The sequence below is a fragment of the Salvia splendens genome, chromosome 14 (genome assembly GCF_004379255.2).
Source record: "Salvia splendens isolate huo1 chromosome 14, SspV2, whole genome shotgun sequence".
Classification (NCBI taxonomy): domain Eukaryota; kingdom Viridiplantae; phylum Streptophyta; class Magnoliopsida; order Lamiales; family Lamiaceae; genus Salvia; species Salvia splendens.
In genome coordinates, this window is record NC_056045.1 from 21,358,817 (window position 1) to 21,383,177 (window position 24,361).

General features: G+C 36.7%; 3 protein-coding genes and 1 non-coding gene across 4 annotated transcripts; 3 read left to right on the top strand and 1 right to left on the bottom strand.

The window, feature by feature from the left end:
* Nucleotides 1–860: 860 nt before the first annotated feature.
* LOC121764334 lies at nucleotides 861–3,334 on the top strand. The gene is made up of 2 exons (XM_042160372.1): nucleotides 861–990; nucleotides 1,502–3,334. Exons 1-2 carry the CDS (start codon nucleotides 946–948, stop codon nucleotides 3,332–3,334), a joined length of 1,878 nt encoding a protein of 625 aa, XP_042016306.1. The 5' UTR covers nucleotides 861–945.
* Nucleotides 3,335–3,337: 3 nt separating this feature from the next.
* LOC121764993 (increased DNA methylation 1-like) lies at nucleotides 3,338–10,074 on the top strand. Its single transcript, XM_042161021.1, has 11 exons — nucleotides 3,338–4,001; nucleotides 4,157–4,286; nucleotides 4,384–4,466; nucleotides 4,591–4,838; nucleotides 5,435–5,521; nucleotides 5,606–5,705; nucleotides 6,026–6,215; nucleotides 6,303–6,435; nucleotides 6,566–6,626; nucleotides 6,707–7,201; nucleotides 9,653–10,074. The coding sequence occupies exons 1-10, from the start codon at nucleotides 3,342–3,344 to the stop codon at nucleotides 6,851–6,853; spliced, it is 1,839 nt and encodes a 612-aa protein (XP_042016955.1). The 5' UTR covers nucleotides 3,338–3,341; the 3' UTR covers nucleotides 6,854–7,201; nucleotides 9,653–10,074.
* An 11,781-nt stretch (nucleotides 10,075–21,855) lies between these two features.
* Nucleotides 21,856–21,927, top strand: TRNAE-CUC. The gene has a single exon. It is a non-coding gene; the product is annotated as a tRNA-Glu (tRNA).
* A 431-nt stretch (nucleotides 21,928–22,358) lies between these two features.
* Nucleotides 22,359–23,762, bottom strand: LOC121764709. Its single transcript, XM_042160724.1, has 2 exons — nucleotides 22,926–23,762; nucleotides 22,359–22,836 (listed from the first exon to the last, which is right to left on the bottom strand). The coding sequence occupies exons 1-2, from the start codon at nucleotides 23,485–23,487 to the stop codon at nucleotides 22,514–22,516; spliced, it is 885 nt and encodes a 294-aa protein (XP_042016658.1). The 5' UTR covers nucleotides 23,488–23,762; the 3' UTR covers nucleotides 22,359–22,513.
* Between the last annotated feature and the right edge of the window lie 599 nt (nucleotides 23,763–24,361).

Genomic DNA, 24,361 nt, shown 5'->3' on the forward strand with positions numbered 1-24,361 from the left:
ATAACGTTGGTAAAAAAGTTTTGATTCCTATAATTTCTTTAACTTCTGATCCAAAATTGTCATTCAAGGTTTACGCGCTGTCAATTCCCTTTGACTATTGTTTCATGGGTGATTTAATTTATAATATTTTAATACGCAACCGTTGTGATTAAAGACATTAAGGTTACTATTGTTAATATTTTAATTATAATATCCGTGTTCCAAATTATTCATCATTTTGTATTACCATTTGCATTATGGGTATATAAAGAGGATAATATGGAAGCGATTGATAAATTTTTTTATGTCAACGTATAGATAGAAATATTTAAGTGTGCAAATGTGATTATAAGAATTTTGTTTAATGCTACATAAGACTACGTAAATATATATTTCCCCATGCATAGAATTTAATTTTTGAATACATATGTTTTGTTGATTAAAATTATTGAACTATTTATTTATTTAAATTATATGATTTTTTCGTCTCATATCCTCATTTGCACATATATTTTCTTTTATTTATATCTTATTCTAACTAACCCACTATTTATCATTAATCGCGTATCTCATGTTTGTCATTTGTTTTATTTTATTTTACTCCACTCATATCATAAATTAATATTGCATAAAATTGTTTGCCAAACATAAATGTTATATTTCTCTTTTTGTTACTGTTTATAATATTTTTATTCCTTTTATAATTTTATGAATACTTATTATAATTAACTCATTTTTTCAATCATAAATATTATTAATTCTCTTTATCCTTTTTTTATTTTTCTTATCTTAAAATTTAACTTCATTATTTAAAAATCTTATGCCCCGTGCATAGCACGGGTGATAACACTAGTTTTTTTATAAAAGGAAACAAAATCAAGTCTGACACACAAACTTAAAACCTCCAATAAACCCTTGATATTCCATAAACAATTGTTGATTGAAAAACTCACAATCCCATGCTCAATGGCGGCCAGAAACAGAAAGCTTCTCCTTCATCAAAAAGTTGAGGTACATTTGTTCGTCGCAATTCTCGTGTCTGGTTTTTAGTAGATACAGTTTTTTTCTTTTTACCCGATCATTACAACTCTCAGTATTTTGATTCTTCCCCAATTTTAACTGTTGTTTTGTAATTTTATTGAATTATTGAGGCGTTATTTCGTTATTGTGAAGTTTTGTACTTCTTAAAATTTTCCTGCATTGTGTTATCTGTGGGAAAATCACGTCTTTGTGCTGTTCTTTGCATGTGAGTTTTTCTAAATGGATTTGATGTTTTCATTATTTTTGGTGTTCATGGACATGCAAAATTTTGTATTGGTAAATATTTTGTGCTGCAAATTTCATGAATTTATCTTGAATTTTTATGAGTTTTATACATGAAAATTGTTACTCAGCCTCAATTTATGTGATAAATGAGGTATGAAGGTCAAATTATGGGAATTTTGGTTTGATGATAATCTTTTTGCTCCTATTTATTCATTTTGCCAAAAACATTTGCTTAGTATTGAGGAACCTTGATTAGGTGAGGAGCTTTGAGGATGGGGGTTTTGGTTCGTGGCATCCTGGTAAGGTGATCGGCTGCAAGGAATTGGTTCGTGTAGTGGAGTATGATCACCTTTTGTGTGTTGATTGCCCTGCTAAGCTGGTTGAAGAAGTAAAAGTGACCCCTGCAATTGATGGGTTTCTTGATGAAGAGATTCAGAGACCTGGTGAGTATAGGGGCTTGATTAGGCCTTGTCCAGAAACACCGACTTTGGGTCTTGTGGGGGCACGGACTCTGCAATATGGAGCATGTGTTGACTTGTTTCATGGCGACGCCTGGTGGGAAGGTGTGGTGTTTGACAACAAAGAAGGGTGTGAGAGAAGAAGAATTTTCTTTCCTGACTTGGGTGATGAAGTCGAGGGCAAGGTTGATGATCTGCGTTTTAGTAAGGATTGGGATGAGGTCACTGAGAAATGGAGACTTCGTGGGAACTGGTTGTTTCTTGAATTATTAGAGGAATATGAGCAAGAGTACCCTCGCCTTGTCTCTGTGCAGCAAATCTGGTATGAGGTGAGGACGAAGGATGACTTTAAAAACCTTGGGGAGTGGACTTCCTCTAAACGGGATGTATGGAAACAATTATTGTCTCAGGTGCTCTATGACAATATAAAGCATGCTGTTGAGAATCTCTTTATGAACTTGCCCTGTAAATCTGCGAAAAAACAAGGACAAACATCATTGAAATTTCTGGAAAAAGATTTTGAATCTATTCTAAAATCCGAAGAACCTTTTCGTAGTTCTCTTGCAGCTACTGCACCCTTTGAAGATCTCCAGTCTAATGATGAAGGAATTCCGCAAACTGATGTAAATCATGGAAGCAATAATCAGGTTCAGATTGAGGACGATCAAGTTCGCGTCTCAGTTAGCCCCACGGACGAACAAGTTTTGTCTCCTGATCCAGATGCAGATTCTGGGAATGGTTCAAGTAGTTATGATGAATCTCATAGTTTGAAATTGAGACAAGGGAGACGTAAAAGTTCAACCAAGATCAGAAGACTTAACTGGCAGTCTGCTGTACCTCAATTGATTCCGGGGCCTCAGCAATGCCCTGATGCAATTGATTCCTATAAGGAGTATTTGTCTGGAAAAGGTACTGCTCCAAAAGGTACTGCTCCTAATGGGCTCTCATTAGATGTTAGCAAACATCTACTGTATCTGGGCTGGAAAATTGAGTTTAGACGTACATGTATGGGAAATTCGAATAGGAAATGCTATATTTCCCCCAATGGGAAAACTTTTCATTCACTTCCTGAGGTTTTCAAGAAGTTCCACAGTGACTTTGAGTTGGAACCCACATCGCACGTTACTATGCACCCAAACTACAACATTGCAAGCTACATGAGTTCATATGAAGAAACACCCTCACCTCCTGGGAAATCCCAAGCTTCCAGAAACTTGTTCAAATTGCCGTGCATTACTGATGAGAAGTTTGAAATAGAATCTAAATATTGTCCCAAAGCAGTGCGGGATTATTGCTCATTAGCTTCAAAGTCTGCAGAAGGCAAATTGAAAGGCATGGAAGCAAGGAAACACTTGTCTGCACTTGGATGGTCTTTTTATCACCACAATAAAGGACCATACGGCTGGGAAATACGTTATAGGTCACCTACTGGAAAAATGTTTTACTCTCTTCTTTCAGCCTGTAGATGGTGTGTAAAAGCTGGTGCACTTACTTCCACTGACCCCTCTCGTGCCATGGGAAGAGTCATAAATAGAGATTTCATCAACAATTATGATGGCGATTTATCGACAAGTAAATCACATCTTCCGCGAATGGCGGATGATTCCACTGTAAGTACGCAGTTTAAATGACATGCCAATGTCTGAGGGGTTTGTTCGGTCAATCAAATGTGAAGCTCATAAAACCAGAATGTCGAGGAAGAAGAGGAGAAAGCTCGAATCAGATTGTCTTGAAGTTTCACTTGCATCACCCAAGAGAGGAAGGAAATCTAATGCATCAATGAGTCTGAGAGGAGATTTAAATGCTGATTCTTTAACCCCAGTGAGGCAATCTAGTAAAAGGGTAAGCGAGGAGGCTGCTTCTTCCTCTCATCAGACACCTCGAACTATCTTGTCTTGGTTGATTGACAATAATGTGGTTTTACCAAGAGCAAAAGTTCACTACTGCAGTAGCAAAAATGGTCCTCGAATTGCAGAAGGACGAATATCTCGCGAAGGGATCAAATGTAGTTGCTGCGGGGGAATTTTCACACTTGGTAACTTTGAAGCACATGTTGGCAGTTCTGATCGTAGACCTTCCGCAAATATATATTTGGAGGATGGTATGTCTTTGCTTGAGTGCCAGTTGCAACTGAAACTACGTTATATCAGTCGAAATTCAAGGTTAGAACGTCAACCGAAGGCTGCCCAACATCATAGAAAAAGTGACGACATATGTTCTGTCTGTCACTACGGAGGTGATTTACTTTTGTGTGACCTGTGTCCATCCTCGTTTCATACTCAGTGCGTTGGTTTAAAGGTATTCCCGCATTCATAATTCATCCGCCTGTTATATTTCTTAGCACTTGATTGTTCATTTCTTCTGAAAATAGGGGTATCACCATCGAGTTAATTCTTTTAGGCTGTGTTGGTGTCATATAGATCTGTTCTATTTTTCACCGTTAGCTCTGACAGGAGGTTCCAGAGGGTGATTGGTTCTGCCCGTCCTGCTGTTGTCAGATTTGCAACAAGAGCAGATCCGATTCAGGAAATAAACTAGCCAAAGACACTTCGTTTTTGACCTGTTGTCAGTGTGAGCGACGATGTAAGTAGCCTATATAAGTCAATATCTACTCGTAAAAAAAAACTAAAAATTAGATTCTCGAGTATATCATCCTCTAATCATTGACAACTTCGTGTAGATCACGCTGAATGCCTCACAAATGAAGGAGATACACAATGTCGTTCAAAAGGTGACTTGTTCTGCCAAGATACATGTCGACAGGTACTGTTACCTGTTTTCCTTTTATAGAGCTCTGTTTGCATATTGTGGTATTTTTTTAAAGTTGAAGATGGCTTGAATTCTAAAATCACATGGGCTTTGTTTAAATATAACTGTTCTGTTGCAGATATTTGATGGTCTGAACGGGATTCTGGGGAAAAAGATTCCTGTGGGAACTGAAAATATGACTTGGACTTTAGTGAAGTACATGGAATCAAATATTTCTAAGAATGTTGCAACATATGATGATGAGAGTTCGGTGGAGAATTACAGCAAGCTTAATGTTGCCCTCAGCGTGATGCATGAATGTTTTGAACCTGTCAAAGAGCCTAGGACCAGGAGGGATCTAATGGAAGACATTATCTTTAATCGAAGGTATGCTAGTCTCGTCTCCCCATTGCTACTTATGCATATTCTCTAGACTCTATTGCTATGCGATTTGGCAATATTTGTCAACTTTTGCGTATCCTTGTAATCCTTGTTCGTCTTGCCCATTCATACATCTAGCAAATCTGATGGATAGTAGTGGACTATAGATTTACTCCCTCCGTTTTTCAAAATAGGAACTTTTGAAACGGCACGTATTTATGTGCAAAATTGGTAAAGTAAGAGAGAGGAAGAGAAAGGTAGTAGAATTAGTGGTAGTGGATTGTGGGGTCCATTTCCTAAAATGGAAAATTTCTACTTTTAAGAAATGGACCAAAAAGGAAAAAAAATTCTATTTTTAAGAACACAGGGAGTATAATTTAATGGAATATTATCCCCATGTACCTTGACTATAATTTTAGATCCTTATTTATTTATTTATTTATTTATTTATTTATTTATTATATGAAGAACGTAAGCATTATATAAGTGGTACTAATATTTTATTTTATTCAGGATATAAGGAATATAACACAATATAAGTGGTACTAATATTTTCAGTTGCGGGTTAGATATATATGTGGTACTAATATTTTGATTTACAGGTCAGATCTCAACCGTTTGAACTTTCAAGGATTTTATACAGTAATATTGGAAAAGAATGACGAATTGATCTCAGCCGCTTCCGTGAGGTATTTGATGCTTCACATTCTTATTTCAAACTCTTGTATATTGTTATGTTGAAGTAACTCAAATTCCATGCCTACTGATTCCAGGATATATGGCAAAACAGTTGCAGAAGTCCCTCTGGTCGCCACACGGTTTCAATATCGTCGACTTGGGATGTGTAGAATTCTGATGAATGAACTTGAGAAGGTGTTCTGCTCCTACATTTTAGAACTCCATTGTTTTGCTTCATTTCCCTCGTACCTGCATAATGAGTCGTGTTGTAATCATTGTCTACAAATGATTATATGGAGAAATGGGTTGGGTCTCTCACCTTATGTCCATGCCTTCAAAATCTTATCCCAGCCCATAAACTTGCTCTGGATGGCATCAAGCTGCCTATTCATTATACAGTTCTTCTTTCATGCAAAGCCGACTTCCGAAGATAGAAATGACTTGCAGTTGTAACTGTTGAAGTGTCTGTTGGTGCTGTGTTATTTTGGCTTATTTGGTGTATTTGGCTTTTGCAGCAACTCGCACAATTGGGAGTCGAGAGGCTTCTTTTGCCTGCTGTTCCTAGTGTTTTGAACACTTGGATCTCTTCATTTGGGTTCTCCATGATGGATGAATCAGAGAGATTAAATTTTCTGGTCTATACTTTCCTCGACTTCCAGGGTACGATATTTTGCCAGAAAATGTTGAAGAGTGATCTACCTGCAGGTAAATGAATTGCCGCAAACTTTTTTTTGATCGAAGGGCCATTTCTTAACAAAAGGAGATGTAACCTCCTTTAAAACCTGTCTGCAGAAAACCAAACAACTGGTTGTGACCATATAGATAACAATGCCGACATTGGGGTTGGTGGAATCAGCCCTTTATCTGAAGTTCTGGAAGGGAAACAAGTAGTGGAGACTGACATCATGGAGCAGGAATCGGCATGGTAACACTATATACTCACCTCTATGCTATGATATATCAAGAATGTTCCGATTGTTCCTTGAATATATCTCATCTCGATGTTTGATTCAAGCTACAGACTTTTGTTTCTCATTTTTTCCTTTTCATCTCAGCAACAAAACAATGGCCTACAATGGCAATGCCGGTTGCTCCTCTGCTGAAAAAGCCATTGCGGTACTTTATCATTAAACGGATTCAAGTTCAATAATTTACTTATTTTCAATGAAATTTTCACTGTTACGCTATGTGTACAGGTGGTGAATCAACCAACTGCCCTGGACTACTCGTCTCTCCAACCCGCCCTTGGTTATCCTCTACTAGCCACGAGCAATGGGAGACAATCTGGAAGCACCAAGGTCATCTTAAAATACTACAAGCGAAAGAAGATATCCGCTTGCTGAGGGTGGTAGTCTCCTTATTAACATATCAGACCTTCCTGTAGTACTATCAAGCTACTCATGAACCTCTCAACTTTGGAAGTGAGCTGGAAGGAAGATGACGTAACTGAAAATACACCGACATGGCCCATGATCGTCTTTTTGTACAGATTACGCTACTAGCTAATCACATCTAACATTCTGCTGAGTTTTCAATGTCTCCAGCAGAGTTTTTGAAACTATCCCTGGGTGCTTTTGCATTATTATATATATCATTCACAGTTTTCTCTTGTTTTCGACTAATGTTTTTGCTCCTTTTATCCTCAGGTTCCTCTTTGTATTTATCATTCCAGCAGCTAAGGATATATTATGGTATGTGAAGTTCATTTGTTTCTGGGAAGTTAAAAAATGAATCCACATTGTTGCTTGATTTTAGCATTGTGAAAGTTTAAGATTGCAAGATTACAGATATCAATAAAGTCTATACTCAATCTTCGCTTGATAATATTAATTTTAGGGTTTATTACAATGACAATGCTTGAAATTTGATGCCTCTAAATTGATCATTTTTGAATTGTAGCATTTTTCTGATGGGTTGGAGATTATCTATTTTGAAAAGGGTTCTTAACTAACCTAACCTCACGCATTGTTCATACTGTATATTAACGCCCCTGAAAATTTGGAAATTTGAAGTTATCTTGATTAAATAAAGTGTTTGTACTTTGTTTTGAATTAGTACTATAGTAGTAATTTATTTAAGTTTGGAAATTTGTGAATTAGTATTGGAAAATAAGAGTTTTTGAAGTCTTTGTTACTTCGATAGTTAAAAGTTGAATTAGTACAATACTATTTTTTATTTGTGATTAAATGTATTTTTGCTGCCTAAGGTTGATTGTTAATAATATATTGTTCTGTTCACATATTTTATGTTTAGCATACAATATCTTGTGTCTTATATGTATAGTAGCTTAAAATCAAGCATACAGAACTTGTGTAGCTTAAAATAATATTCTATAGAGCCTGCATGGTATATCCTTTGTTTAGCTTTCTCTTTTAGTCATTCATTCATGGTCATTAATATCAAGTTGGTTTAGCATTCTTTGGTAGTTGATGATTGTGACAAGAAAAGGGCCTTGATTCGAATGTCATTGAGTGATAATGTGATATACATTTGGGATATAGTTGATTATTAGTTGTTATGTATTGTGAAAAAAAGACAGCTTGTTCATAAGAAAAAGCAAGATGTAAGTGTTGAGGTATTTGATGTAAATTAAATTTGCATATTCTTCCAATTGGTTTTATTCATTTTCTTTGTATTATTGTTGAGGCTCATTTTTAGTGTTAGCTTGGTCTTTTAGGACCCACAGTGGGCATTATGAGTTTATTGTTATGCCATTTGAATTGACCAATGCACTTTCTATGTTTCAAGGATTGATGAATGAGGTTTTCACACCCTATTTGAGAAAATTTATGCTGGTTTTCTTTGATGATATACTAATCTTTGGCATTTGGAGTCAGTCTTTAGAAAAATCAGGGAATTCTTACTTTTTGCTAAGCACTACAAGTGTTCATTTGGGTTGCCACGAGTGGAATATCTAAGCCACACAATCTCTAAAGTTGGTGTTTCAACAAATCAAATGAAAATTCAGGCCATGCTGAAATGGCCAATACCATCAGATGTATTTCAGCTTAGAGGATTTCTTGGAGTATTAAATTTTGGGGTAATCAGAAAGCCCTTAATTGATCTTTTAAGAAAATATAGCCTTTCTTAGAGCAGTCGGCCTCTCAAGATGATCTCTAAATGCTCTTATAACCATCAATGTCTTCATCTTTGAAAGAGTTTCGTGTAGGTACCTTGCACACCTCAATCAGAGTCCAGTAGAAAAAGTTAGTCGTTTTACGAAAGTTGCGCAATGCAGATAAACTTCAAGAATTCAAATCCTATTAGATATCAGTCTTTTCCACATCTATAAAACAGGGTCCCCTGGTTCATAATTCTCATCTTTTATTCTACCTTTCATTCTATCATCTTTTTTTCTCTGCTTGTATATTTCTCCTACGCTGCCAGACGGAGAACCCTAGAGAATCACTAAAGGATTGAAGGCAGTCTTTATCTCATCCAACTGAATATTTGTCCACCATGGTATTTGTATTTAGATTTTTATATCAAGCCATGTGTTGGCTAATATTTTGGACTACTCCTAATTTGTAGAAGGAATTGTTTTGAACTTTATTTCTCCAGACGATGATTTCCTATTTCTCGAGTTCAATACGTATCTATGGTGCTTGTTTATATCTGAAGGGTGGATCAAAGGTGTTTACCTTCTTTAGAAATTAATATGTAGCCTATTGCGCTACCTGCAGGGATGAAAGGTCACTGAGTAGGGACTTTGAAACGTATTTAGCTTATCTTAGTCGTACAATTCTCTTACCAAGTGTTCAGCTGCGGTGAGCGTAAAATAAATACGATCCTTAATTGCTAAGATTGTATTATGAACGAGTTCTGGTGAAATAGATTGAAACAATTCCGAATCAAGTTAGTAGTAGATCTTATCCCTTTGCTTTTGTTTTGATTTTGTTTATATCCTCATCGTATCTCAGTTTTACCGCTTTTTAGTCTCCTTTCTAGCACCTTTTCACCCGAACCGCCTTCTTGTGGGTTTGACCGCGAAGTACTATTTTTGACAATATTCTCTTGCAGTTTAGAAGTATTTTTAGGACATTTATTGTTTTTTTTGTGATTATTTGCGCTTATACTTTAGACCAAAAAATTCATAATAACACTTTATGAAGTAATTTGTATGGCCATTTGTACTGTTTCAGTGGACCTTTATCCACATATTGAGGCCACATGGAGATCGGATGCTAAATTGGCTGCTATCATTGAAGAACTGAAACAGAATCACTAAGTCTAAATTTACTTGGCTTGGTAATCAACTTCTTAGAAAAGAAAGGTTGGTAATTGGGAATGATGAAGGCATGAGAAGACAAATTATTAAGGCTTTCCACTGTTCAAGTAAAGGAGGATATTCTGGGGTCCTAGCTACTTACAAGAGGTTGTACTCACTTTTTTATTGGACTGAGATGGAGAAATCACCAGAGAGTGTGATGTTTGTCGGAGGAATAGATACGATCACAGTGTATGTATGAGGGTTAGCCCTTACCTATACACGAGGGAGCTTGGTCACAGGTGAGTCAAGACTTAATTGAAGAAATGCCATTGTCTTATGGGATATTGATAAGGCTCATTTCTTGCATTGACTTTGGGTGTTTTCACATACTTTTGGGGAGATAATGCATGAAATTTGAGTTTAAGTTGCAGTTGCTACTGGATCAGTTAAATGGTGCAACTTGACCAAGCTGAATGAAACGAGGCAAATTGAATTGAAAATGCAGAAAAGCTGAAGAATCCAAACTCACTAACTGAGAGATGTGCAGCTCCAGTCACTGTTGGCTGAGCCAACAGATTATACAAGCTATTTCTCCTTTTAGCTTCCATGATCACTCTTGAATCCTTTGTGACTGTTAACATTCCATCACCTGAATCAAATTTATATCCCTTTGATTCCAGCATTCCAATGGATATCAGATTTCTTTTGATCTTGGGTATAAACTTGACTTCTGCCGGTATCTTGATGCTTCATTTCTTATTTTCATGTGTATTTCTCCAATCCTTTTGACCTCACAAGTCTGATCATTGCCCAGGGATAAGGCTCATTTCATGCATTGCTGTTGAGTGATTTTACATGCTTTTGAGGGAGATAATGCACAAATAGTGAGTTTAAGTGTGCAGGATGGCTGTTGGATCAGTTAGACAGTGCAAACTAGCCAAGCAGATGCAGATGAAGCAAAATGGAGTGAAAATGCAGAAAAGTCGTTCAACTGATTAAGAGGAGTTATAATAAGGAGCGGGCATTGCAAGTACTGGGGGATAAAAGAGAGAATTTGAAAATACCCTTTGCTGTAAGGGTACAAATGTCAAATCATGGAGGATATACCCTAGGGATTGGAGTCGTGATATATAAAGGAATCAACATTGAAGGTAAATGGGGGACATAGCTGAAAGTTTCTTCATTTGAAAACCTTTTCCTCACTCCACACTCCAGATATGCTCTCTGCCTCCTAGCTCGGAGGGGGGAGCAACGTAATTCCTGCTGCTTTAACGTCTCAGTTGTTGTACAACCCCTCTTCGGAGTGAAGATACAATCGTTTATTTCTGTTTTGCATCACTGTAGGTTTATTTCTCAAGTGTTTTAGTGTTTTACACATCCTAGTTTGAGAAACTCTTCCGTATTTGCAGTTTTAGTTAGGAACTCGTTGTTTCGAAGTTCGATTTTGTCTTATTTCAAGATTATGGAAGTTTTTGTTGGATTTTGTGATGTCTAGTTTTATTTCTGTTTTTGTTGGGTGCTTGGCGTTATAGTTAGTTGTTTGATTTTGTAAATCCACTCTATCAGCGTTTGATTTAGTAGATCTAGTTCACTCTGTGTTGGAATGCATGATTGAGGCTCATTTATTGTTTCATGCGTTGTCTAGTTAGTCAGTTGACGTAGATCCAGTAGCTTCCAGCTTTAATTTCGAGTTTACGTTTGGTATGAAGCATGCTCTGTTTTTCTTAAGGTTCGTTCATCAATGGTGTCTCAAATGCTCTGTTTCGCTTAGTTACTTGAAGATGATGAAGTAGGAAATCAGTTAGGAGATTAGATTTGAAAATATGTTTTATGCTTTGTCCTTGCTACTTTTTCAATTTTCTGCCCATTTAGCTAGCTAGGTAATATAGTCCCCATTTACTTTTTTCACCTTTCTGTCTATTTTAGGAAGTTTACAGTATGATCTGTTAACTATGGGTGCTCTTAGCTACTTTAGTTCAGATTTAAATGTTTGTTCACCGTTTCATGCTTATGTCGTTTATTCATGCTTCCGTACATTTCCAATCTAATTGATCAGTCTAGGTAGAATCCCATGTTCATCTTTCAATTCAAGTATACAATTCTTAACCCACTCAAGTAGCGTGGCAACAACCAAACCTCTCAGAATGTCCCTCACACATACTTTCACACATCAATCCTAGTGGGATTCGATCCTTACTTCCATGTTCTAAATTTTAGTATCTTGTGGGTTAAGGTTTTGAAAGTAGACTTGGATTGCGTGTCCGATGACATGTGGATATGTCTAGCTGGTCTACTTAATCACTCTACGATATTATTTTAGCACGCGCATCAGAGCAATCGTGACCTTTCACCTAGCATCACTTATCCCTGAGAATTCCCTAAATTCTAGAACCAAGATCTGTGAGAGCAGATGTGAAAACTGCACCTAGAGTCCATTATCCATGATTATTCAATAGCAGCTCCACCATGTATATTCAAGGGTTCGAGTGTCTATCTACTTCCTGAGCCAGATGAGTCGTCTCTCCACCACTATTTTTCTCTTGCTCATGCTTTCTTTTCCAAGCAAAGTATGCCTTCTTAAGATGGCCAGACTTCTTGCAATAATGACAACTTCTAGTCTCTTTTCCACCCTCAACTTTCTCTTTCTCCTGCTTCTTTTGGAACTTCTTCTTGGATCCCTTCTTCTCATTATTCTTGAGATATAGACTCTCAACTACATTGTAGATCTTTGGGAATCCTTGAGTTTCAAGGCTGAATGGACTTGTTCATGGCAGATCTTAGACTCTCTTCCATGAAGCATTACATCTTTGAAATGCTCATGGCTTTAGGAAGAGAATTCAATGGCATCAATGCCCTCTCTTCATCTTTGATATGTTCATCTATGTTTTCAAGATCATTGATGCATTTTCCAAACTTTTCAAGATGCTCAGTTATACCTCTTGCATCTGAGATCTTGAAAGTCAGCAGCTTCTGCTTTAAATGTAGCTGATTTGCAAGAGACTTTGTCATGTACAATTAGGGGTGGCAAATCATGCGTGTTGTATCGTTATCGTATCGACACGACACGATAACAACAAACACGAACACGACCCGTTAAGAAAACTCCAAACACGAATACGAACACGACCCGCTACCCTCAGACACGAACACGACACGAACTATTTCAGGTCAACACGACACGATAACAACACATATATGACAAGACACAATAACGACACTATAATAATACGAAAAATGAAAAATCTATTTTTTTATGCTAATACTAAGTGCTCCATTAGACTAAACCTAACTTAATTTTTTTTAAAATATTATAATATATTAATATTATTTCTTAACGTGTAACACGAACACGACATGAAATTTTCGTACAATGACTCCAGCTTCAACCACACAACCAATGTATCCTCTTTGGAAACCTTCCTGAGCACTCTATCAATGAGATTAAGAATCAAAGTGCTATATGTTGAGTATTACATATCTCGCAGCCTTTCCCTCTCTTTCTCATCGGCCTCGGGCTTCTTGTCATCACTCTCATTGCCATTCAAAATTTCCCATAGACCTTGCTGCATCAAGATCGCCTTCATCTTGAGTCTCCACTGCCCAAAATCATTTCGGCAAGTGAATTTCTCCACTTCATAGTTCGTTGTAGACATCTTCTCGATTGTTGTAAAAACTGATCTTGTGTGTGCTCGTTCCCACATACGGAACCACTTTTCTCGCACACAATAGAAACAAGAACTAAAATACACCAGCAATTACGTGGTTCGGTGAGAAACCACCTACGTCCAAGAAGAAGAAAAACAGAGCTTTATTAAACAAGATTGCAAGACTCTTCTCTCACTATTGAAACACTCTCAACTTCCACTAAGCTTGAGCTAACTATCAATCTATGAGAGAATGTGAATCAATGTGTGTGTTGATTAGTAACCACTGCAACAATCCCGTGTGTTTCCACACTTATATATGAGACTACAATAATGAATCTACTCTTACTTCGCAGCTGGAGCGATTATAGCTGATTCCCTCTAACAACTAGTTTGTTGAGGAAACCCTTTGAGTCATTAATTGTCTTTCTCCATTTGAGCCAGCTCGCCTTCCTTGCTTTAAGTCATGATTCGACCCTTAGCATGTATTGCATGGTCACACTTCACAATTTTGGAGTGGGAGATTGAGTTGGCTTAAAACTACAGCCATATAGGCAGAACACCTTAGAGGGATCATCAGTTCCATAAGTTAGGGCCACACTACTTTGGTCCATTTGGCATTGTTGACAAATTTGGGGAGGTTTCTTATGAGATGCTGCTAGCTGAGTGCAAACTAAATCCTATCTTCTAGGTGTCTCAACTAAATAAGTGGTTGAGATCTTATCTACATATAAGTAGCCAATGATCACTTGGGAATGCAACCACAATGGAGTCAATTAAAGTCTTTAACTAGGTATATCAAAATGGATATTGGGTATTGGATACCCGATATTCTAAACCCGAAAAATTCGAGTAATTGGATATCCGAAACCTGATTTTTCGGGTATCAAATCGGGATCGGGTAGTGAGAATTTTGGATGATCGGATATCAGGTTACACGATACCCAATCGGGTATACCCGAATTATCCGATTTGTTTTTTTTTAAATTAATAAATTATGTTTTTATTATAATTAAATATAATATAATTTAATTTCTCAATTACATCTGGATGGATGAAAGATGTTAATATGTCAATTTCTTATTGTGGATGGATGAAAGATGTAATTTAATTTAATTTAATTTCTTGTTTTGGATGGATGAAAGATGAAAAATGTAATTTAATTTATTAGTTACATGTGGATGGATGAAAGATGTTAATATATAATTTAATTTCTTAACGAAAGATGTTAATATATAATTTAATTTCTTAACGAAAGATGTTAATATGTAATTTAATTTATTAATGTAATTTATTTTCTTATTGTGGATGGATGAAAGATGTTAATATGTTACTATAACTTATGGATTTTGTATTTCTCAAAGTTTGTAGTTATTTTTCTTTTAAATTCGAATTACTACAAGAATTTTGTATGTCTAAAAATTTATAGTTATTTCTCTTGAATACTACTTCAACTTTGTATTAAATTTGAACTAAATAATATTAAATAAATTGTAAAACTTTGTAGTTAATTTAAAAAAAATCAAAATTACCATCGGGACTGGGTACCCAATTTTTCGGGACTGGATACCCCGAGTCGGGTATCCGGGTACCCAATTTGATAGGTCTATCTTTAACCGTAGGGTGGTGAAGCATGGAAATAGACCACTCAGGTACTCATTCAATTGTCTAATTCATTTGAGGAAGATGCAACGTGGGAGTGCTTGTATGATGTCACAACACGATTTTCAGACTTCCAACTTTAAGGTCAAGATTGTTTTGGGAAGGAATGTATGTGAAAGAAGATAAAGAAAATATGCATAGAAAAAGCATATATAACAAAGCCATGCAAGGAATGTGACATCTAGATTCGGTTATAGGAATAACAATTTTTGATTGAGAATAATATAATTCGGTTAATTGAAATGACATCTAGATTCGGTTATAGGAATAACAATTTTTGATTGAGAATAATATAATTCGGTTAATTGAAATACTCACTTCGTCCTTGAAATTTTGTCATATTTTTTCATTTCCGCACATCCCACAAAATTCGTCATATTTCACTTTATACCATTAATGGACCCCACATTCCACTAACTTATTCTCAGTCACATTTTATTATAAAACTAATACTTTAAAAGTAGGACCAACATCCTACCAACTTTTTCAATTCACTTTCCATTACATTTCTTAAAACTCGTGCCCGGTCAAACTGTGACAATATTTGGGAGACGGGGGGAGTAATAGTTAGCGAGTGTGAACATGCTAACAATTTGGATTTTTGGTTGTATTGTAGTTAGGGATGTCAATCGAGTCGGCCCATCGGGTTTCGGGCCAACCCTACTCGGGTTGCGGATCAATCGGTTACGGGCTAACCAGATTGTGATTTCTTTCGAGTTATAAAAGTTCAACTCTAACCCCAAAAGCTCGGGTTTCGGGCTAGCCCAGCGGGTTAATTAGGTTTCTACCGATAAGATTAAGATGTGAACAATCCAATAAATCATGACAAAAATTAGTTATATTTATAAAATATATAAAATATTTAATTATGATAAATTTCAGATATATGCTTAAATTCAATCATAAACATGATCAAATACTATTATTTGAGATATTTCGTGAAATTTTAATGCATGTTTTAGAAATTCAAATATTTTTTTAGTGAGTTTAATTTATTTAACAATTATAATACTAATAAAATTTAATATATAATTTGTATATTTAATATAAGAGTAGTGATCTTGTGAAACCACTACTTAAATGTATGACTAGAGAACACGAATTTAGTTCACTATAAGAGCAATTTAGTTGACTATAGGAAGGAGTGAACCAAAACGCCTTTACAGTGAACTAAATCCTTCACGAAGTAAATATTTCACTATAATGGTGTTTTGGTTCACTCCTTCCTGTAGTGAACTAAATCACTCTTATAGTGAACTAAATCGTCCATATAGTGAATTAGATCATTTTGATCTAATGGCTGAGATTTGTTCTCTAGTTATACACTTAATATTAGTTATACTTTGATCATCTCCCTTTAATATAAAATTGAAAGTTATTTTTTTAGTTATTTATATCATAAAATTAGTCAATGAAGTGTCGAATTAGGAGTTAAAAAAAACAATAGAAATTTTATTGGGTTTTCGAGTCTGGCCCTAATGAATTGCGAGTTAATCTGGTGCGGGCTTATCAGGTTTTAATTTTATCGGGTTAGAAATTTCCAACCCTAACCCTGTAAATTTACGGGCTACACTGTCATCCCTAATTGTAGTAATTGTTTAAATATAGATTGAACCATTTATATTGTGGAATATGATATTTATCAATTCTAGTAAATATTCTCCTTGTTTTTGAAGCTTTTCTTCTAGGAGTAGTAGTACATAAGAGTTTGGTCGAATCTTTCTTCACCCAGTTCACCCTCCGCGTCGATTGTGGGTGCTTTTCATGGGCGTCGTCTCTTCTTTATTCCATTGTATGAGTTTGTAAAGTTTTGGTATAAGACCCGAGCCTATTTTTTTCTATGCTTACTTCTGTGTTCTTGTACGATTGGAGATATTTTGCTAATTTTGGTTTATTCTCCTCAATTTTAGCCAGTAATTCATGTTTCCTGTTTTGGTTCGAGAAAACACAATATCATTTTTACATACTCCATATAATTTGTAAATTACCATTTTGACTAATAGACAAAAAATAACTCTCTCATTTCTACATTGTGTTCAGAGGCGGATCCAGGTGGGGTCGAGTGGGGTCGGCCGACCCCACCACCGGCCGTTGAGTTCGGGCGGGAAGCTTCTTTCATCAGCCTCCGACCCCACAATGTTCACGTCTCCGCCCCAACGCAGTGTGAGAAATGAGGAGACTGAGTAGAGAGAAAGGAGTCTCATCGCAGGAGGGAGGCGGTTGTCGATGGAGAGATTTTAGAAGAGATTTTTCCGTATTTTTTTCCATAAAGAGAAGATAGTAGAGATGTTGAAAACAAAGAGTCTTCTATCATCATTATTGTTTTTTTTACCCTATATTTAGTTTACCTAGGAAGCTATTCATTAAATATCTTGAACTATGTGTATTAAATGGTAAATGGGCTTTGAATTTTTTATTTGTATTACTTCTCTGAAGTATATTAAAAATATTCCCTCATCTGATAATTTCAACGAAGCTAAATCAATTTATTTAAAATAAACACACACTTTAAAAAATATAAAGTAAATATTAGTACTTGATTTCTTATAATTTTAGTTTATAATTTAAATTTTCTAACCTTAATATTCAAATTCAAATTATTTCTGCATTTCTAAAACTTGGAATGTTAAAAAAAGATATACTCCCTCCATCCGTGAATAAGAGTCTCGTTTTTTTCATTTCGATCAGTCCTCGAATAGGAGTTCCGGTTCATAATTACTATAAATGGTATAAAGACCTACATTTCACTCACATATCATTTAAAATTAATATATATTAGTGAGAATCACGTTACAATAACTTTCTTCAACTCATTTTTTTAGCATTTCTAAAAACTTATACCGAAAGGAAATGAGATTCATATTCGCCAATGGACAGAGTACTATGCACTTTTTAGAATATCGAGACTAGAATGAATTATTTAAATTAAAATACATGTTTATTTAAATAATTAATTTAAATATTTATTACTCCATTTTATTCGACCCCACGATATTTAGTTTCTGGATCCGCCGTTGATTGTGTTCGCCATACAAGATTATATTGTTACACTATCTAGTAAATTGAAAACATGTTATTACGGCTCAAAAGTATATTAATCATATTTTATGCTACAGAATTACCTGCACGATCCCGGGAATAAAAAAACGTAAAATTCCAAATCTAAGTCCAACCCAAGATTTTATGGTTCATTAATTAATCATTTAATAATACATGTCATTTCATTTACACATATCAGATTTCTCTATTTAGTAATCCAATACAACATCCACAAATACTACAGAGTTAAAAGAGTGAATAAATAAGATTTCACTGAAAATATCCCAACCATAATATAGGATTAGTATTCCAAAAGCTCTCCAACTCAAACCCGATTAAAACCAATACCCGACCCGATATCACTCGGGGCGAGTGGCGTACCTCTCAACCTTTGGAACATAGATTGATCCCCACCATCGCCTCGCCGAGTCCGCAGCTGAACTCCGTCACCACCGCCGGATCGCTGTAGTGCGTGACCGCCTGCACCATCGCCCTCGCCCCCCTTGGACAAACAAATCTACCTTATCGTTCTATCTTTATTCTCTCTTCATTTCTCAACTTTTTTATTTTCTACTTTATTCTTAACTTACTTAATATAATTTTTTTTAAATCGTGTATTGAAAAGAAATGTTTCCACTACCGTGAAACGAGGGAGGGAGTACAAATAGGACATGAAAGTCCTTAATTAGTCATCAAGGTACCTCATAATAAAATTAAAGGACACCTCTAGGTGAAAGTCCAATGGCATCATGAAGAGGAAAGGCCAAAACCCAAGCTTTCGTTCTTCCTTAAAATCCATAATTTCCAACAATTTCTTGATACATTAGGTTTTTTTTCCAATAATAGCTGGATACCAAACTTCAAACAAACAAAGTTTTCTACCTTGATGCCATCTTTATAGGTGTTGAAAAGTTCAAGTCAAAAAAATAATTCTATTCAATTTCTTGATACATTAGGTTTTTTTACGATAATAGTTGGATACCAAACTTCAAACAAACATAGTTTTCTACCTTGATGCCATCTTTATAGGTGTTGAAAAGTTCAAGTCAAAAAAATAATTCTTGAATAGATATAAATCATTGATTCCTACTACTTGGGAAATAGTTGACTCCGCCGAGCTATTCTTCATGCATGTTGTGTTGCCATCATTTAGCCATCCACTATCTATAATCCCAAATTAATGAATTATTCTATACATATTTAACTAATAAAAATGATCTTTCAATTTGTCATGCGAATCGCGATCACTCCCTTTCCCAGTTAAATGATGAGACTGCAACAAAAAAAATTGTTCCAAATGTTTCATCCTTTTGCCAACAATTCTGATTTTAATTGAGCGAAGTTTGTTTCCAATAATATTACTCCCTCCGTCCCGCTTAAGATGATACATTTTCTTTTTTTAGTTTGTGCCAACTAAGATGATACATTTCCTTTTTTGAAAACTTTTTCTCTCCAATTAATACAACCAACAACTTTTTTTTACTCTTATTAAATATTCATCTTTATTTCTCTCTCTATTTTAATACTTTCACTCACATTTTCCTCTCTCCAGTTAAACACTTTAACCAATAACTCCTAAAATCTCGTACCGACCTAGGAATGTGTCATCTTAATCGGGGCAGAGGGAGTAAATTAACTTACATAGTACTCCTATCTTTATTTTGTTTTGATAGACTTTTAGGCCACCCGCAACGCGTCCCGCGGGTGGCTCGTATCTCGTTCCCCCGAGACGAGACGACGGCAAGATGCGTTGCAGCGTTCTGTCTCGTCCCAGTCTCGCCGAGACTCTCGTCCCACTGAGACGGATCACGGACTGTCTCGCCACACGCTCGCGCGACTTGGCGCGCTCCGGCGCTATGCGTGACGCCCACTCGCCGGCCCGCGAGTGGGCTTCGTCACGCTGAAGTAATAAATCATTTTTTTAAATTCGAATTTAATAAAAAATAAATAAATAAAAAGTGAAAATGGTAATATTACCATTTTTCGATCGTTTTCCTTTTTTTTTACTCAATAAATACTCCTATTTCATCATCATTTCACACACAAATACACATCTATTCTTCCCAAATCATCTCCATTTTCTCTCCAATTTTCATCTAACATCTCCAATTGTCATCACAAAATGTCCGGCGACGACAACTATGGCGGTGGCGTCTCCGGCGGGTTTGACATCAATGCGTTTGGCGACTGGGTGGTTCCAGCTCCGGTTCGTCGACGCCGGCGGGGTACCAACCACCCCATTTTGATGTTGATGCATACGCTCGTCCCTCCGCCCCGAGGAGTTCGCAGGGATTATTCCAAATTCGGGAGGATTATCCATATGAACCCACTCCGGAAGGAGGACGAGGCGGTGGAAGCTCTAGGGCGGTGGAGGAAGAGGCGGAGGCGGCCGAGGAGGATGAGGATGTAGGTCGGCATCCGTATAGCCACAAGGACACGATGGTTGTGTACAATGCCTGGATTAGCGTATCGTACGATCCCATCGTCGGTAATCAACAAACCCGGAAGTGCTTCTGGGAAAAGGTCACCGAGGTACAACGAGATTAAGCCGAAGGGGTCCCGCCGCCGCACATTGAAGATGCTCCGCGCTCACTTTGACCGAGTCGACAGAGAGGTCAAAAATTCTGCGGCATATATAAGAACGAAGCGGCTCATTACCAAAGCAGAGCCACAAGAGCCAACATTATGAGATCGGCTTTGCGAGTCTATTTCGAAGACACCGGCAAAGAATTCAGACATGTCGATGTTTGGGAGGCCGTCAAAGACGAGGAAAGGTGGGCCGACGGTGTCCGGTCCAGCTCGGGCTCGTCTTCGAAGCGCACGAAGCACACGGCGAGTGACCAATACTCGTCTAGTGGGGGCTGTTCGGGCAGCGCCGCACAAGAGGTTGCCTCGCAGGAGGTTGAGGGCACGGCAAACGATGCCGGGGGTCCTCCCATGGGCGCCGTCGGCAGCAAGGGACCAAGGCGGCTAGAGGGAGGAGGGGTCGAGGTGAATCAAGCCAGGCGAGCTCGGGCTCGAACACCCTATTGTCCATGTACTTGACCGCCACGATGGTGGACACTTCCCGCATGACGCCTCCACAATATCAAGTCCATCTTGCCAGAATTAAGTATATGGCAAGACAAATTGGTATTCCGCCTCCAGGTAGCTTGAGTGCACCGCCACCACCTTCGGGGGATGATTCGCCGACGGAGTAGTTTTTTTTAATTTCTAAAAAATTTTATTTTAAATTATGTATTTTTTAGGATTTTAATTATGTGTTTTTTTAAATTTTAAGTTGTATTTTTATTTTATGTTGTAATTTTATTTTATTTAATGAAATGTGTTTTTATTAATTGAATTTGTTGGAAATAAAAATAAAAAATGAAATTGAATGAATAGTAAGTTAAGAGATGGTTAAGAGACGGATAAGAGATGGATGGTTGCAGGTTCTGTCTCCTTATTTAAGAGATGGAGTGAAAAGTACACTGGGGCCCATGAATAGTTAAGAGATGAGACAATTAAGAGACGGATAAGAGACAGCGTTGCGGACTTAACTGAAGTAGTACATTCTATTAGGCTGTTATCCCATAAAAATATTTGTATTTAATTTATAGATCAGCCCAAAACTTAAATATTTTTATAGTATTATTTTGCTCTTATAAGTTTCATTCGATCAAAAAAAATTAATGTTTTTAGAAGAATAACAATGTTAAATATAAAAAATTGTTCGTCGTTGCAATAACAACCTCATAATAAATTATGACAAAAGGGTACTTATTACATAAGGAAGTCCGTCAAACAACATTCCGTTGTAGTCTAGTTGGTTAGGATACTCGGCTCTCACCCGAGAGACCCGGGTCAAGTCCCGGCAACGGAATTCTATTTTTAAAAAACAAAACAAAGAACAAAATAATTAAAAGTTGCATTTTAGAAATCACTATGAAATTTGTTACGAAAATATAAAAAAATCACTAAAACTAGTGATGGAACAATTTCAAGGTTTAATTATTACATTTTTTTGTTTTCTTTTCGTTATAAAAAATATGGACCTATATAAATTAATTAAATAGGATTACTATTATAAAAATAAAATAATAAGTTATGAATAGATATTACCACGACTCCAGTACATTATAGCCATTCTTATAAATGGGCCGAGCTTTCATATATATGCAGAAATCAGCCCGGCCCGCCACAATTTTCAGAGTGCTGATAAATATGAACAGAATCTAATTCTAATAATAGCAATTTAATAGAAACAACTTATTAGGATCGATTTAAATTTGCAACTACTTTAAATTGATTCGATTTAAAATTTGCAACTACTTTACATTGATTCATATTCAATTAGTGAATACAATTATCAAATTAGTGACTACAACTAGTTAATATCAAACTATACTACTACTCTTGTTATATTACTATATTACAAATAGGCGAAATATATGTTACAAACTAGTCGATCAAAAATTTCCTATGTTAGTAAGTAGCTCTTCTAGTAGATGGTCTAATATATTTGATGCAACATCTCTACCAATCTCCAATACACAATGCTTATTTGTGAGCAATCCATCACGCAACCAACTTGTTCTCACAATCTCCATTGCAGCCAATTTTCCAATTCCACCAAAATTTGCACAATAATTGGAGTAGGATCTCCTCACCATGTTTTCGTCTTCTCGCTCGACACTGTCGTTCGAGAGCTTCCCGTTGGACTCCCCGCAGCTCTCCAGCTCCTCCGACAACGGCCTCCTCGTCTTCGAATTCGCCAATCTTGAAATTTCCCCTGCATCACATTTTTAATTTGAACCAAGTGGTGAATAAGTATAATTATTTTCAAGATAAATGGTGAATGTGAATGTGAATGTCACAAACCTGAAGAAACAGATTCTTGATCAGCTGAATACCCCAAATATTCAAGAACAGAATTTGGGCTTGAATTTTCTGAATCACCTTCATTTTCAAACGAGACTGCATATTTTTTGCCCATTTTTCCCTTTGATTTTTCTGGATTCTCATTCTCTTTGTTCTTCCCCTGTAAACTCTCTCTTTTTTTCGACTTCCTTTCGCGCCTCTTTTCAAAGCTTAGTATGAAGAATTTGTCGTCTTCGAGCTCTTGATAGGGAGGGAGGTCGCGCAGCCGCCTCACCGGTGTCTTAGCCGCGATCTCCCCATGAACTGGCCCGGCTCGTGGGACTGGAGAGTCCAGTCCCATGAGTCGGGCCACTACCCCTGGAGTAGAGCCCGGAGCACTGGCCTGCCCGGGGCTCTCCCTCTCGTCTGCTCGGAAATGATCGAAAGAGCACAAGGGGAGGTTGCTGAAGCAGAGAATGCGTCGCAGGATTCTTGACAAGCAGCCTGGGGACGTGATTCTCCCACCCCGGCCTCCACACGAGGAAGGAGACGAGCACGAAGGCGAAGGCGTAGTAGGCCTCATGTAATGGATCAGAGCAAGTGAGGCCTTCACAAATAATTGGAGAAGTGAATGATCGAGGAAAGAGGGGACAAAAAGAGGTCTTGAATTTGAAAACCAAGTGAGGGAAAAGTGTAGGGTGGAAAAGGGAAAAAGGAAATAGAGAATTTGAATTGTTTTTGGTGGGGTTTGAATGGGAATGTGAGAGTGAATAGCAAAGGTGATGGAGAAAGAAAAAGAGTGGTGTTTCCCACGCCAAGTCTCTCCAATTGTCAATTGCTGCAGTTTCGTCCTTTTGAAAAAACATATTGCTACTTTTGCAACCAATAAAGCAGAGGTGGACAATTTATTTTCTTGGTTCTTATCTTGGTCCCATGTCTCTATTCTTTGCAGAGACGAGATCTATGCTTGCTCCTGAGATGTCATCTATGCAAATCCTCAACCGTTCAATTTTCTTACATTTTAGCCCAACATTTCAAACTTTGCAAAAATATAATACTCCATTTGTTCTCATTTTACTAAATACCTCATTTATTCTCTAAAAATATGCACTTTGGGAATAACACATGTTTTAATACAAAAATTAGGAATGTAAAAGAATGGGGTAGTGAAAATAGTGTTAACGGAAGGTGGGCTCCACGTGTTTAGTTAGATTAGATTTGAATTAATATGGAATAAAAGTCAATGTTGATTTGAACTAATGATGAGAACACAACATTTGAAACATTGCTAAAATATTACCACCTTTTATTTTATTAATGTTTCAATATTTTTTCGATCACCTACAAGTTGACATGACATGCCTTATTAAAGCCAGTATCGCTAATGTGCAACCACACAACCTTGTTATTCTCAACTCATAGCGTATTACATCCGACATGTAAATTCATAAGTGACA